Source organism: Lissotriton helveticus, chromosome 4_1, assembly GCF_964261635.1.
Source record: "Lissotriton helveticus chromosome 4_1, aLisHel1.1, whole genome shotgun sequence".
Classification (NCBI taxonomy): domain Eukaryota; kingdom Metazoa; phylum Chordata; class Amphibia; order Caudata; family Salamandridae; genus Lissotriton; species Lissotriton helveticus.
Window position 1 is genome coordinate 1,519,736,015 of NC_136063.1, and position 15,769 is coordinate 1,519,751,783.

At 40.6% G+C, this 15,769-nt stretch overlaps 1 protein-coding gene across 1 annotated transcript in view; it reads right to left on the bottom strand.

Moving 5' to 3' along the window:
- Positions 1–15,769, bottom strand: part of LOC144827580 (aromatic-L-amino-acid decarboxylase-like) — a 1,238,931-nt gene that overhangs the window by 175,836 nt on the left and 1,047,326 nt on the right. Inside the window, exon 10 of the mRNA XM_078685836.1 lies at positions 7,582–7,658. Within this exon, the coding sequence (XP_078541962.1) occupies positions 7,582–7,658 (77 nt within the window). The remainder of the gene's footprint in view (positions 1–7,581; positions 7,659–15,769) is intronic.

Genomic DNA, 15,769 nt, shown 5'->3' on the forward strand with positions numbered 1-15,769 from the left:
CTGTACTGTGTAATGCTGCCATCTAGTGGCTATTTATCACATTTTCTCTTGGATGTTGCTGTGTTTAAGTAAAAATTCACTTTGCAGTATGTATGTAGCAATATTTAATGTATTATTTCAAGTACAGTGTTACTATAATACAGATTATTTTTTCAAGTGCAGTTGGACAGTATTACAGTTTTACATATTAATGTGTCCTTTACATTAGGGACATGTAGTTTTCTTTGCAGGATTTAACTACACTTCACATGGCCTCTACACAGGGGTGAACCCTTACACGTGGTGAGTGTTCCCTTATAATAGGGTTGGCCCTACGTCAGGGTAAGTTTTGGGATTTTTATGTCCAATTGTACGCTCTATATTACATTTTTACCCTTACGTGAGGGTGGTCTTTTTGACTGGTTGCAGGGGTGGGTCCTTGCAAGCTTAAGACGCCTTGCGCCGCACGATTTGCTATGTCTTCACATTGTTTGCCTCCTCTCATTGGAGATATTTCACAGGTTGTCCCTTAATTACTGGTGGGGCAGGACATAGGGTGTAAGTCCCTATGTTCTCATGACGCTTTTATTTCAGATTGTCCCTTTTGGTTGACGGGGGCAGGACGTTGGGTATAAGTCCCTCTTGTTCACATTTACTTATATGCTGTCCCCTGTTTAGGATAGGGGCAGGACATAGGGTTATAGTCCCTCTTGTCCACATTTACATGTACGTTGTCCCCTGTTTAGGGTGGGGGCAGGACGCTGAGTATGTTTACCTATCGTCCACATTTTACATACACGTTGGTTGTCCCCTGTTCAGGCTGGGGGTAGGAATTTGGGTGCAAGTCCCTTTTTCCACACTTTTACATGGTGTTTTCCCTACAAGGGATTATATATTTTCTTCTTCAATTTAAGAGGTGGAGATGGGTATTTCATATTTTATATTATGTACCTTTTCTCTTCTCTCTTTATCTCTCTTAGTCGCTATCCCTCTCGTGATGTTATTTATATCATCCCTGGGTTACTGACTAAGTTATTTATCTTTTGCTGTTTAAAAAACAGTCTTAAGATATTCGCTATTCTTTTTGTCTTATACATTCATACTTGTAGTTTTAAGATGTTATTATTATTTATCTTATCTTGTATTTTTAGGTCTATAGTTTCTAGATGTTGAGTATCGTCTTTCATTTATAAGGAAAGAGATATGATGTAGTATTCTCCTATTTCTATTTATCTCTTATGTTTACTTTTCCTTAGCTGCTCAGCCTGTGTATGTTCTGCGTGGAATGTTGGTGTGAGGCCTGAGTGTGGAATGCTTGGATGACTGGATCAGAGTGACAGTTGGATGGATGGGGCTGAGCAGCTAGCAGGCTGCTCCCGGTGGGACTGTTAATGGATACTTAGGACTTCTTACAGAGACTTTCTTACCTGCTTTATCTACTCTTCAATAAAGCTACGTTGACTTCATCATCACCTGTGTTGTCCTGATTACAACAGACAAGCATTGGCATAGCCAACACAGCTGGTTTTACTGTGCTAAATCCTGAAAATAATGTGTTAGAACATTATGGTCATATAAATATAAGAAACAAAAGCCAGACTATATTGAAAGCACCTGTGCCTTTATTACAGCCCACCTTTGGTTTCTAAGTGAAATGACTGTCAGATACTAAAAACAACTTAATTATAGTGTTATTTCGGTGACATAGAAAAACAACGAATGAATATCGAGAAGAGCTCCATGCCATCTGACCCTTGATTTCATACAGAAACAAAAAGAGGAATGTGATGAAGGCAAGAAACCAGTATTCGTTTCTCTGAAGAACAATAATAGGACGACACAAGAACCCTTCATTGTAGTCTTGTGTTTATTTCTATAACATACGAAGAAATACTGTAATATGCTAAATGCTTCTTTGGCACCCATAGAAAAAAGAAGAAAAAATATACCCATCCCTGGTAGCTTTACCGTGAAGCTGCCAGGAGCTTCAATAAACACACCATAAACAAGCATTGGCATAGCCAATAGGTCTCACCTTTGAGACCTTATAAGTGTTTAGCCATGCAACAGTTGATGTTATTGCACCAAGGATATTGTGCTGCATAACTAAATACTTATATGGTCCCAAAAGCGAGACCTTTTGGCTATGCCAATGCTTGTTGTTTTTCTTAATGAAGCCACAAGCATTCACTCTGAGTTCCTTTAAGCCTCAGAGATTGAACAGCATGTGTTGGGTGCTACCAGGGTCTGTTCTCTTGCCAGGTCTGTTCAATATGTATGTGGCACTTAGTGCAACTTTCATTTGCCTGTGGCTTACAGTTCGTCCCCAAAGTTGATGATACTTCTTTTGACATAACGGCTGTGACCTTTTTCTGTGTATGCTGGAAATCAAGGTGTGATTGTGTGATTAGTGGCTGAAGCTTTCTGCCGATAAAACAAAACATTTCGTAGCAGGCGGGAGTGCAGGCCTCTGAAATCCTACATGCAGGCCCACAGATATAAACTCAAATCCATTTCGCTCAAAAGTAGACAAAGACAATGAAGTTAAAATAGATTTAGACCTGTTACTGGCTGATTAGATCTCAGGAGATGTCCTCCCCTGTACTTATCAAATAAAAAAGCTTTGAAGGCTTTTACACTATTCCACAGCTGATATGTTGTCATTTGGGATGTTTGCATCAAATGATTGCAAGCTTGACGAATACGGAGCTCTTTATTTTGCCATTAACAAACACAAATCCCTATGGATTCCTCCTTCATATTTTGCATAATACGGCAGCTATTATTAAGTTATCTACCCCCAAATTTAGTTTCCACCTTTAATCAACATTTTTACTGTTCATACCAGAATATCCTTAGAGGTTCTCTGCCTCGTGCTGTTCACCTATGAAAATCGTATCCCTTCCTGCATTCCGACTAGTCAGAAATGTGCCTAATCAGTTCATACACTCCTCATATTCAAGTGAACTAAAAATACGTCAAATCAGGAAGGCCCAGATTCACAGCTGCTCTTCTCTGCCTTAGCACCCACTCTTCTGCGTGCACTTCCTATTTCCTTTAATGAAATCCACATTTTTTACATCCTGTTAATAACCCTAAAGATCATTCTTTTTGACAACAGTCCTACCTGTTATTGTTTCCCCTCCCTACGGCCAAGTGTGATAACAATTGTTATACTTGCCTCCCTTTCAATAGAGATAAGAGATACTGATACGGTGAATATGTGCTATTCAAGTGATCCATAGCATGACACAGCGTAACATGGATAAGTAATCTTCCAATTCCCATTTGGATGTATTTCCTATGACTTTATTTAACTAAAATTTTGAGGGTTCAACCAAGGATCAAGTTGCTATTTCTATTGCTTTTTGTAAGGCGGGCCTCAAACCCAATATTCTTACCCAGCTATTGTTTTTCCCTTTTATTATCTGCTGGCCTCAATCCAGTGAAAGTTATGCACCACAGACAAAAACTCACTCCTTTTTAGGTCTCGCCTGTCAATGCGCATGCGCATTGAGCAGAGCGAGACTATAGCGACTTAAACAGACTTTACCCAACTGGGCGGTTTGGTGCTGTGCCCGTGCGCTTTTAGGTCAATGCGCAAGCGCATTGACCTAAAATGTGCGTGCACATCATCAAATCGCCATCTGATCCCCAGCAGCACTCCTCCCACACCTTTGAAGTGAAGCTTAGCTTCACTTCAAAGGCCCCTGCTGCTTCACACCCTCATCGCCGCTCGCCCCACTCCGACCCCTCCCCCGCCCGCCGTGTCGCATTTCTCCTCCCCCCTCCCCACAGCAATGCCCTCCGTCTTTTTACAAAGCTCGCAGCAGGCTGACAGAAGGTATTTTTCCATTTATTTATTAGTTTATTTGGCTTCTTTTATTTCCTCCCCAGCCTTCCTCTGCCTGCTCCTGCTCTATGTTTCCCTCGCACCCCCTCTTTGCTCATCCCTTACATTTTAGCAAAGAATAGTGCTGCAAAAGGAGATGATTCTATTTTTCTTTCCAAGTATAGCAAAGGACAAAATACTTATATTTCGATCTGAACATTATAATAACAAGTGTGCTTAGTTTGTCCCATGAAGCATAAATCCACTCAATATACACATTCTACATAAAGTTTTTTTCCCGATTCACTGACATGCTTGAATAGAGCTGTCTGACAAAAAGACAAATAGGTGCCATCGCTGAATGTCCAGCTGCTTCAACCATTAAGTCCTCTTTCTATTGCTAAAACGTGTGTTGCTTTCTTTCACTGCGAGAAGGAGCATCTTGCATTTGCCGGTCTTCTCCCTTAGCGGCTTGTTAAGCTTACCTGCTGGAATGGCAGAGTCTGACTGAGACACAAAGACCACGAGCCGTGGCAGCACTATCTTCCAGGGATTCCGTGCTCTTGGGCTGCACTCGAATCACATGCCACATGTTCTGCACTACCACCATAGACGTCGCAAGTTCTATCTAGTGACCAGCGTCGAGTGAGCCTTCCACATCTTCAATGTGAGTAAGCAGTTGGTGTTTCTTTGGTGGGAGGCAGAGCGAGAAACGTGGACAATTGTGTATTTATCAACTGTTGGATGCCATGGTAATTTTTTACAACCACATAAAATCTGTAACCTGTGTGTCTAAACTTTTTTCTTATCAAATATAAATGCATTTTATGGTTTTACATACTATCTAGATATTTGTTTGCAGCTGGCACAACTGGTATCCACCAGCTAAATGCATAGAGTCCATTCATTGCTAAAGGCGTTCATAAATAACCATGTTCTCTGTGAGCACATCTCACATCTATCTGATTACGCTTAGTTTTTAGGTCGAGCTTCAGCAAGCATGTCCTGTCTGCATAGAACTTTTGTAATCAAAACAAGCATTTGCAGTGCAATAGGTCTTACATTTACACGATATTGAGCTATTGGCATTGTAAATCACAATGCCTTTAATTTTTGTTTTTAAAACCTAAATAAAAGGCATTGTCATTTACAATGCCAATAGCTTGAAACTCGTGTAAATGCGAGACCTATAGCATTGCAAATGGTGGAGTTGGTCATGCTTCTGTGCTCTCAGGTGAGTTTTTGTCGGCAAAACACTTAACAAACACAAGATTGCCTCCCAGTACATCTGTGCGGATGCTTTTTTATAACCAGGCGCCATCACTTAGGACCGTTTGAAGACTGGCGTGTACTGGATGTGTAGGCAAAGATCTGTGCTATGGAAGCATGTGTTACTTATGCCCTATGCAAAGAAATGGTTTCCCCTAAGAAGTTATACTGAGATTTGAAATGTTGCTGTTTTAAAATTTAATGGTATTATTGTTCTCTCACATGAGTCACTGTACAGTATACAAGTATAGAATGGCGAAAATGGGCCATTAGAAGTTTGGAAAGAGGAAAATGCCTGCGTTGGCATTGTAAATGACAAAGCTATTTATTTAGCTATTTAAAAAAACAACACATAAATAAAAAAAAAATTCATTTATAAGACCACTAGCTCCAACTTTCCTATTGCGAGACCTATTGCATTTCCAATGCTTGTTTTTAAATAATGTGCCTTGAAGCCTTGAAGCCACTGCCCCACTCCAGCATTACTTAGAAAAGTAATAAACCACCTTTTGCTTTGATGTGGGGTTTGCCCATTTTATGGAACTGAGAGAGCTGTGTTGATTCGCCTGGATCTGTTTGTTAGTAGCTTTCGATACCATTGACCATAAAAACCTCCTTCGATGCATGGTCTATGCTATAGAAATTGAGAGGCCGGTTTCGGACCAGATGCACACTTTCCTCACAGGCAGGGCTCAAAAGGTTTGCTTGGGTACATTTTTCTTTTTGATTCTGTCCTTTGGATTAGCTCAAGGATCATCCCTTTCCCCTCTCTTAATTCCTCCCTATGTGTTCCTTCTAGCCCAAGTGATCGAAGACCATGGTCTTCAGTGCCATCGATGTGTTGGCAAAGCCCAGTTCGTGCTCACCCTACTTTGGGTTCTATTGAAACTGTTGAGGGTGCTGGCCCCACCAGAACTGGATGCAGGGGAATTGTCATGAGCAGAATGGTGATTACACAGAGGTCGTGTACTTGAGTAGAGCTGACTCAGCACTCTCCTATTATAGTGACAGGTATATTTTAGCAAAGCACCCACAACCGTGAAGTCATTTAGGAATCTGTGTGTTATCTTTGACAGTGGTCACACCCTAAAACCTCCGGTCAATGCTGTGGTGGCGCTGGCACACTCACCTGTCCAAGCCATATTTATTTCTCAGCAACAATTTTATGTGTATGTGTGTGTATACTTTAAAATGTCAGAGAAATGCTGTGCAGGCCCCAAACTGTTCCAAATATTTACCTCAATTTCCCTGTGACATTCTTTTTTATATTTTGCAGGGGGCTAACAAAGCTAAACCCCGAAAAGAGAATTCATCCCAAAGTATGAAGTGGACAATGATTGTAGGCCCATCCGACTCCTACCTGGCAGAGTTAGAGCAATTCAAACAGACATTTGAAAATCTCACAAAAGACTCTTGAGAGTCTGGGTGGCAAATACTTCATAGTTGTGTGTGCGCTTTTATGGAATGGTTTCAGAAACAGCTCGAATGTATTGCAGTTTTTCATGTTTCTGAAATGCATGCTGATGTATGTGTTGAGAAGTATCTCATGACACTTTCGGTATTCAAGTTGGGTTTTCTTTTAATGAATGACCCTGGGATGGATTTCCAGATTCTATCAGCCTGATTCATCAAGCTTAATTGCGCTCGCAAAGGGCCAGATTCTGAGAATCTGGCCCTTTGCGATTGCAATTTTAGCATTTGGGATTCATCATCCCAAATGCAAAATTCGCTATTAAAGAATTCGCATAATTGCGAGGAATTGCATTTAAGGAATCTCTATTTGAGATTCCTTAAATGCAATTCATGAACCATTTTAAAATACCGAAATCGCTATTTTGGGCCGCTATTTACCGCGAGGTCAAACCTCGTGGTAAATAGCGAAAACTTAGAAAAATGCATTTAAATGCATTTTTCTAAGTTGCATGTTACACACACACATGTCCTTTGGACATGTGTGTGCGCAACACCAATGTAGATTACATTTCAGGGATGCTACAGGGTGTCCTTTGGACACCCCTGGCACCCTTGAAATCGCTATCTTATTTGCGATTAGCAAATTGCTATTCGCAAATAAGGAATAACTCCCCATTCATTCCTATGAGCCTTTAGGCCCATAGGAATGAATGGGGAGTTATTCCTTATTTGTGATTAGCAATTTGCTAATCGCAAATAAGGAATGTGTAGGAATCGCATTTCTTTATGCAATTTCTACATGAATCCCGTTTTGCAAGTCCTTAATAGCGATTCCTTATGAATCGCTATTAGGGGCTCGCAAAACGGGAGAATGATGAATCAGGCTGTATGTTCTTTTTATTTGATGTCCGATGTTTTTTTCGTGTAAGATTTCGTATTTTTCGATTCGTATGGAATTGATTTGGTTTGTTTAGCATTTCTAGCTCCCTGAAACTTTTATGTCATTATTTGTGCTCGACAAATGGTAAAAACAAAAATGGATTGTATCTGGATGAACTGACACGATTTCACAAAATGTAAATAATTACCGCATTCTTGGTGATTATGTTGGAGGTAGACTGGATTCAGTTTGAAGGCCTCTGTTAAATCTGTTCTCTCCTTGACCCTGAGAAAGCAACATCACAAATGTGTTAATAGTTAATGAATGTTGAAGCACAACATATAAAACAGTAACTAATGACCAGAATAACTAGTTTATGCTAAAGCTATTATTTCATATTAAGGGAGGATGAAAATACTAAGGCTATTGTGCCTTTCCTACCGTATTAAGATTATCCCCAGAATTAAATCCTAAGAGAAGTAAGTCTCACCATATTCAGCACAGGTAAGACCGCCTTTTAATTGGGATGGTGGGGCGATGGCAGCACAATGGCAGAGATCAGAGTTGTCACAGAGTTATCACCAGGCTCATTTCCAGGACGCTAGGTGGCCCTGCTTGGTTGCCTAATGATACATGTAGAGGCAGCCAGCAGCAATTGTTGGGATACCAGGTAAAGAAATCACTGGGATTTCCCGTAACTTCACTCTACAATGAGGGCTCACTTTACACCTTCCCAGGCTTGGGGAAATGCCCAGTGGAAACGCCAATGATTCTTCCTGACCTGAAGAGGACGGCAAGGAGAATATCTGTCAGCTGGCAGCTTGAGGTGGCTTCTCATATCTCATCCAAGCTCATTGGCTAACATGTTGAAAATCAGTCTGTTTTTAAAGCTGACTGATTCAACATGGAGGTTTGTAGGTGGCACAACATGACCAGCAGCACATTTTTGTTTAGAGGGTGTCTGCTTTCTCCCTCTAAATTTAAAGTGGATTCATTATTAGATCCATGTTTGGCATAACTAAAAGGAGATGGATGCTACATCAACTACAACATTATTCCATTTCCAGTTTCTTGGCAGTTGTCTAGTGGTCAGTCTAATAAAGATAACATTAAAAAAAAAAATCACCATTTGCTAATTGTATTCCAAAGATTGTAAAAAAAAACGTCCTGTTTCCTGTTTCTAAATATGTATTTTTATCCAGTGCCAATATCTGAGAAAATTACCTAGGTACTCATTACAGGTACCACACAATCCTGGGTGGTAAGTGGACACCCATCAGAATACTGATGCCGTGAGTTGTGTTATTTGGTGGCTGTGCAATTATGGGACCATTCTGTGTTTTATACCTGGAACTGGAGTAATGATGTACTCCTCTCTGTTTTACCTTGATTCAGATTAGTTCAAAATTTGAATGCGTGACAATAAGCCTAGGCCAGCATGAACTATTTGCCAAACCACAAATCACCCTCCATTGAATAGTTGTAGTTAGGTCAGCTGTTCAATAGCAAAAGTTATTTTTGTGTTACTAATAACTTTGGCCCCTTTTGATGTATATCTAAGAATCTTTCCAAAAAGGTTAATGGACAGTGAATTAATTTCTTTGCTTTTAAGGTTCTTTCTTAATATAGGTGAGTGAGTGCGGGCACTTCATATGTTTGGAGCTGGGCAGCAAGCTGGAGACAATGTGTGCCACAGTTTTACAGCCATACATGAAAACTTTGTGAAAAAGTTATCTGTTTCCAGTCAAATCTTTAACATTTGCAACAGAACTTTCCACAACATCAAACAGTTTGAAAGATGGCTATTTTATAGACAAGTGAATGATACTGAATATGGGCAGAGCAGAAGAGGGCCTCAATAATTTATCCAGCAAGAAACATCCGGTATGAGCCCAGCAGTGTGATTAGTCATAGAGAAGGTGTCCCGGGCTGTTCCAGGGCCCATGGCATATACACGGCCTGAAGCAAAACAAGAGGTAGGGGGAAGAGAGGGAGGGAGAAAGAACACATATATATAATCAGTTTTTCCATATGTTTGCAGCCTTTGTATGAGGTCTGTTATGGGGGCTCCCCTTACACATCCTGTTTGTATGAACGGATTCTTCCTATAATGTTCAGGTCATTTTTGACCCGGTCCCGTCACGTGGCTCAGAGCTACAATACAATGTGACGTAAGCTTGTTGCTATAAAAGGCTGCACATAAGCAGCTTGTTAGCAAACAGAACCATAAAGGTAATGTGGTGAGCATGTGCTTTAAAGGCAGGTAGTAACAGCCTGAATGAAACCTCACGATTCAGCGGCATTCTCAGGTGTACACCCGTCACTCCCAAACTGTCTTCCCCAGCATCTCAAGGCCCAGCAGGGATGGACATATCCTGCCTCTCATCTGTGCTTGTGTTCAGCCTCACGATGCACTTCTGTCATTTGGACCCATGAGTTTTCCTTTCAGGAGCCCTAACCATGTGCCTAGATGTCACCTGACTCAGTATAGTTCTAGTCTTCGTGGTTGGTGTTCATCTACAATTTGAATTCTAAAGACTGTATTTGCATAGATCCGGTTCTAGATCAGTTAGAATAAAAAAAATGTGCATATGTTTTAGGGTGCTACGTGCCCCTTTAGTTACTTAGGAGTGTTGAAGTATTAAAAATAAGTTAACCTTGGTCTTTCTGGTGGCCCTAGAGTTTTCGCTGTTTGGCCCTGCCCACCATAGCAGTATGCAAAGATTTTCCGCCTTTTGCCAGGATGATGGGCAGCTTAACAAGCATCCCCCGGCATGTTTCCTGCTGATTTTGATGAGGCATTGTTTATGAAGAGGAATATGAGGACATATCCCCAAAGAAGCACTTACTACATATTGTTAAGAAGAAAGACCCTTGTTTGGTGGTGATTTACCTCTTTGTGATCTTGTTGTCTTCTCTATAGGAGGATATATGTTATCAAATATTTCTAGAAAAATAGATGCACCAGGAACAATCACATTGCCAAAATGCACACAAGGTCATGTCACTGGTGACATTTCCTCATGCTCCATTATGCAGCTCTAGTTTAGAATACATACTGGACACTTACCCAAGATGGTAGCACTTAGTAATTAACCAGTAGAAAGTACTCCACTTGGGTAGATATTTTGTGTAAAACTCTAGACTCTTGTTGGGTAAAGGGTTAGGTGTGGTTCCTTTGTGGACCACTCACTCATGCAGCTACTGACACACCCACATAGACACCTACTCACACACTCAGGTACTCACACACCCACTGACAGACCCACTCAGACACTGATACACACACTCATTCACAGACCCACTCAGTCACACACCTACTTACATACCCACTCACAGACCTACTCAGACACTCTCACATGCACTCATGCACTCACATCTCACATGCACGCATAGACCCACTCAAACACTCATGCACCCACTCACAGATACACTCCTTCTGTTTACAATATATATAAACGCCCTGGAACCTGCATTGAGAGAGGCGACTCTTGACATTCCGTGTGTAGGGGAGCTGGGTATACCAGTACTCCTATACGCGGATGACGCGGTCCTACTCTCACGCACTGGGGTGGGGTTACAACACCTCTTGGACGTTTTTGAGAACTTCATGGGGTCATTGGACCTTAAAATAAACGCCAAGAAGTCCCAGATCATGTTAATGGGCAGTGCCGCAAGGAAAAAAAGCTCTAAAACTTTTTCCTGTGGACAAGAGAAGCTTTGTCAAGTAGCTACCTTCCCTTATTTGGGGATTACTTTTGATAAACGGGGCAACTGGGGACCTCAGCTAAAGAACAGAGTAATATCTTTGGCAAGAACATCGTCGGCCCTTCATGGTTTCTCGAAGAAGTCGGGGGCCAGGCCAATCGTAGCCCTGATGAAAATTTACAGGGCTAAATGCATTTCAGTCGCATCCTATGGCAGTTCAATCTGGGGATATAGGTGCTTGAACTCCCTCCAGATGACAGAAAAAAAATTTTTAAGAAGTGTCCTTGGCGTCCCACAATCTACTCCTTCTTACATAGTACATGCGGAACTTGGGGAGGGCTATATCACAGATTTGATCAAAACATCACCCTTAGTAGCGTGGATGAGGATATGGCTAAATAAAGAAATACCCCTGAATCATACTATAATGAAAGATTGTTTATGTTTGGACAAGGTAAACAATATACAGTGGTTGAGGTACATTAAGGACAGTCTTACTAAAGTGGGGAGACCAGAGCTATATTCAGCGCCAGAGATGATAACATCCAAAGACATCGCACTAATTAAGGGCGCAATGCGAGAAATGCTATGCCTGGATAGAGAAGAAATGGAATTGAAAAAACCCACTGTGAGGGCTAGCCTAATTTTGTCTTTGCATGGTGGCCCTGAAACTTACTTAAATACTGTGAATCACCCTTACCACAGGTTTCTTTTAACTCGATTTCGTTTTAATTAGATACATTTTAATCTTGTTTTTTTCCCTGCATGGAGCACTCCAGAAAAAGCATTGCCATGCTCCTGTGACATGTTTTCCGAACAAAACACAATGCACTTTGTGATGTTCTGTGGTCATTACACAGGCGTCAGGGGAAAGTTTCTTGTACCCATTTTAAAGGAGGCTGGCTTCATACAAGTTAAACCTGCCCTCCTGTACTTACAGTTATTGCAGACTCCTACGATTACGTTTCATGTAGCTAGTTTTCTAGTGAGTGCTATTAGGATTCGGAACAGGAACGTGAATGATAACAATACCCCATTAATGAAATGAACTGAGTAAAAACTGTACTTTGTGACTACACTAGTAATTGAAATTACGGTAAACATTGTTGTGGGATTGTTTTTTATTCTAAATTTTAACACATCAATGTTTGTATTTTTAACATTTATTATGTGGTTCCTAGAAATATGAAGGGTATTTTAACTTGTTTTTAAATGTGTGTATTTATCTAATGTATTTTATAACTTTTGTATGGTGCCACTGTCTTTATATGATATTAAGTTATCGCAATAAAGTATTTTGACTGACTGATACACTCAGACACTCACAAACCCACTCAGGCACTCATGCACCCAGTTTCAGACCCATTAAGACACTCATGCACCATCTCACAAGCCCAATGAGAGACTCATGCACTCACTCACAGACTGACTCACACACTAATGTAGACACTCATAAACCTACTCAGACACTCTGACACCCACTCACAGACCCACTAAGATACTCACCGCACCCACTCACAGACCCACTCAGACACTCATGCATCCAATCACACACCCAGTGAGATTTTTTATTTTTAGTCCTCTGAGACCTACTCACTCACCAAACGCACTGGCAGACCTACTCAGACACTCTCATACCCGCACACAGACCCACTGAGACACCTTTGCACTCTCACACTTACTCTCAAAGGGTACAGTTAGCAAATACCATTTAAAAACCTTAGAAATCACTTAAAAAACAAAAGTTACAGGGACGTTATAGTTAAGAAATAACATCAAAAATCATAGAAATTCACTGAAAAAACAAAGGTTACAGGGATATTATAATTAGAAAATAGAATTTAAAAAACCTTCGAAAGTCACTGAAAAAACTAAATGTTACAGAGACGTTATAGTTATGTTCAAATTTCACTCATACAAAACCATTGAAATTCAGCAGTTATAGTTACTTGAGCTAACTATAACTAATGCCCTACAATGCACTGCTTATGACCTCACATTTTACACCAATCATGACATAGTGACATGCTCAGTGACATCGCTGATTACAGAAGCCACTGAGTGTAGGAGTTTTGTAACCTTTTCTGAGATTTAAAGATATATACTATGCTAGTGCGTAAGTTAAATTACTATTCTTTCTATACTAAAAATGAGTAACACTATTTCTAACATATGTGACCTGAGTAGTTGTGTGACTGTCTGTATCTCTACGTGAGTAGGTGTGTGAGTGGCTGTATGGGTGCGTGAGTTGTTGTATGGGTGTATAAGTGGGTGTGCAGTATGGGTGTTTGAGTAACTGTATGGGTATATATGTGGGTGTGTGAGTAGTTGTATGGATTAATGAGTGGCTGTGTGAGTGGCTGTATTGGAGAGTGAGTGGGTATGTCAGTGGCTGTATTGGAGAGTGAGTGGGTATGTCAGTGGCTGTATGGGTGAGTGAGTAGCTGTATGAGTGGGTGTGTAAGTGACTGGATGAGTAAGGGGTTGTCTGAATGGTCGTATGAATGAGTGACTGGGTATGTGAATGGCTGCATGGCTAAATGAGCAGATGTGGAAGTGATTGTGTAGCTGTATGAATGGGTATATAAGTGTTTCTGTGGGTGTGTGAGTGAGTGTGCGAGCATTTGTATGGGTGAGTGACTGCTTGTATGAGTAGCTGTATGGATTTCCTGAGAGGTGTCGGAGGCCCAGCCCCCTTTCTCCACCACTCTGTAAAGGTGACTACTAGTTACAAAACCTTAGAAATTCACTGAAAATCCAAAGATTACAGGAACGTTTTAGTCAGGAATTACCATTTAAAAAACCTTTCAAATTCACTGAAAAAACCAAAGGTTACAGACTTGTTATAGTTAGGCTAACATTTCACTTACAAAACCAGAAGAAAACAGCCGTTATAGTTAGTGAGCTAACTATAACTCACGCCCCTGCAGTGCACTGCTTATGACCTCACATTTAACATCACTCATGACATGGTCAGCGACATCGCTGAAGACATCTCAAATGACATCACTGATTACATCATCCAGAGAATTTCTGATGCACACACTCACACACCTATATAATCATTCATACACCCACTCCAACTGCCACACTACCATTCTCAAACTCATTCACACACACATACCAGTACTTACACAGCCAGTCACTGATTCATAGATCAACACACATCTCCACTCACTCACCCATACAGCCACTCACACACCTACTCACTCACTAATACAGCCACTGACATGTTCAATCAGACACTCATACAACCAGTCACACAGAGTGAATCACCCAAAGAGCTACGCACATACCTACTCAATCACCCTTACAGTCAATCACAAAGGCATTCACACACCCACTTACTTACTTCTAAATATACTAACGTGTACTCACTTACCTATACAGTCACTGACACAAGCACATACTCACCCATACAGCCACTCTCACCTTCACTCACTTACCCATTCAGCTACACACATACCCATCACTCACCTATACTGCCTTTCACACATCCAGTAACTCACCCATATAACATTGACACAAGCACTCACTCACTGACACATCATACTCATACTCATTCACCCATACAACCCCTCACACACACACACACACACACGCACACACACACACACAGACACACACACTCTCAGTAACCCACACAATCACTAACTCACACACTCACTCATCTATGCAGGTAGTCACACATACCCTCACCCACTCTTACAGACACTGAAACACCAATACAGGTACTCAGTAAACCAATCACCCATACAGCCACTCACGTACCAACTCACCAATGCATACAGCCAATTAGACACCAACTGACAGAATGATATAGACATTTAAACAACCTAGTAATTCACCCATACATTCACTGAGACACCTAATCACTTACTTATACAACCAGTCACATACATAATGAATCACCCATACAGGCCCTTATACACCCACAGATTCACCAATACACCCCACATTTTTTTAAAACACTCATTCACTGGATTAGGTCATGAGTGATATCATTGAGATGTCATGAGCAATGCCATGAGTGAAGTCACTGACCATGTCATGAGTGATGAAATATGTGAGGTCAAAAGCAGTGCATTGTGGGGGGACGAGTTATAGTTAGCTCACTAACTATAATGGCTGAATTTCTCTGGTTTTGTACGAGTGAAATGTGAGCCTAACTATAACGTCTCTGTAACCTTACATTTTTTTCAGTGAAATTCTGTTTTTTTACATTCCATTTCCTAACTATAACGTCCCTGTAACCTTTGTTTGTTTTTTCAGTGAATATATATATATATATATATATATATATATATATATATTCACTGAAAAAACCATAGGTTATAGACCATATATAGTTAGGAATTAGCATTTAAAAAACCTTATTTTACTCACACAAAACCATTGAAATTCCATATATAGTTAGTTGCACTAACTATATATTGCGCACCCGCAATCCACTGCTGATGATGTCACATATTACATCATTCATGACATGGTCAGTGACATCACTGATGACATCACTGATGACATCTCAAATGACATCACTGATGACATCACTGATGACAACATCCAGTGACTATGTTTCTGTAAAGTTAAAATATGTCTTACATATTGAAGAATGAGTGGATGTATAAGTGTCTGGACGAAGGATTTAGTAGGTGCATGACTGAATGTATGAGTGAGTGATTAAATGT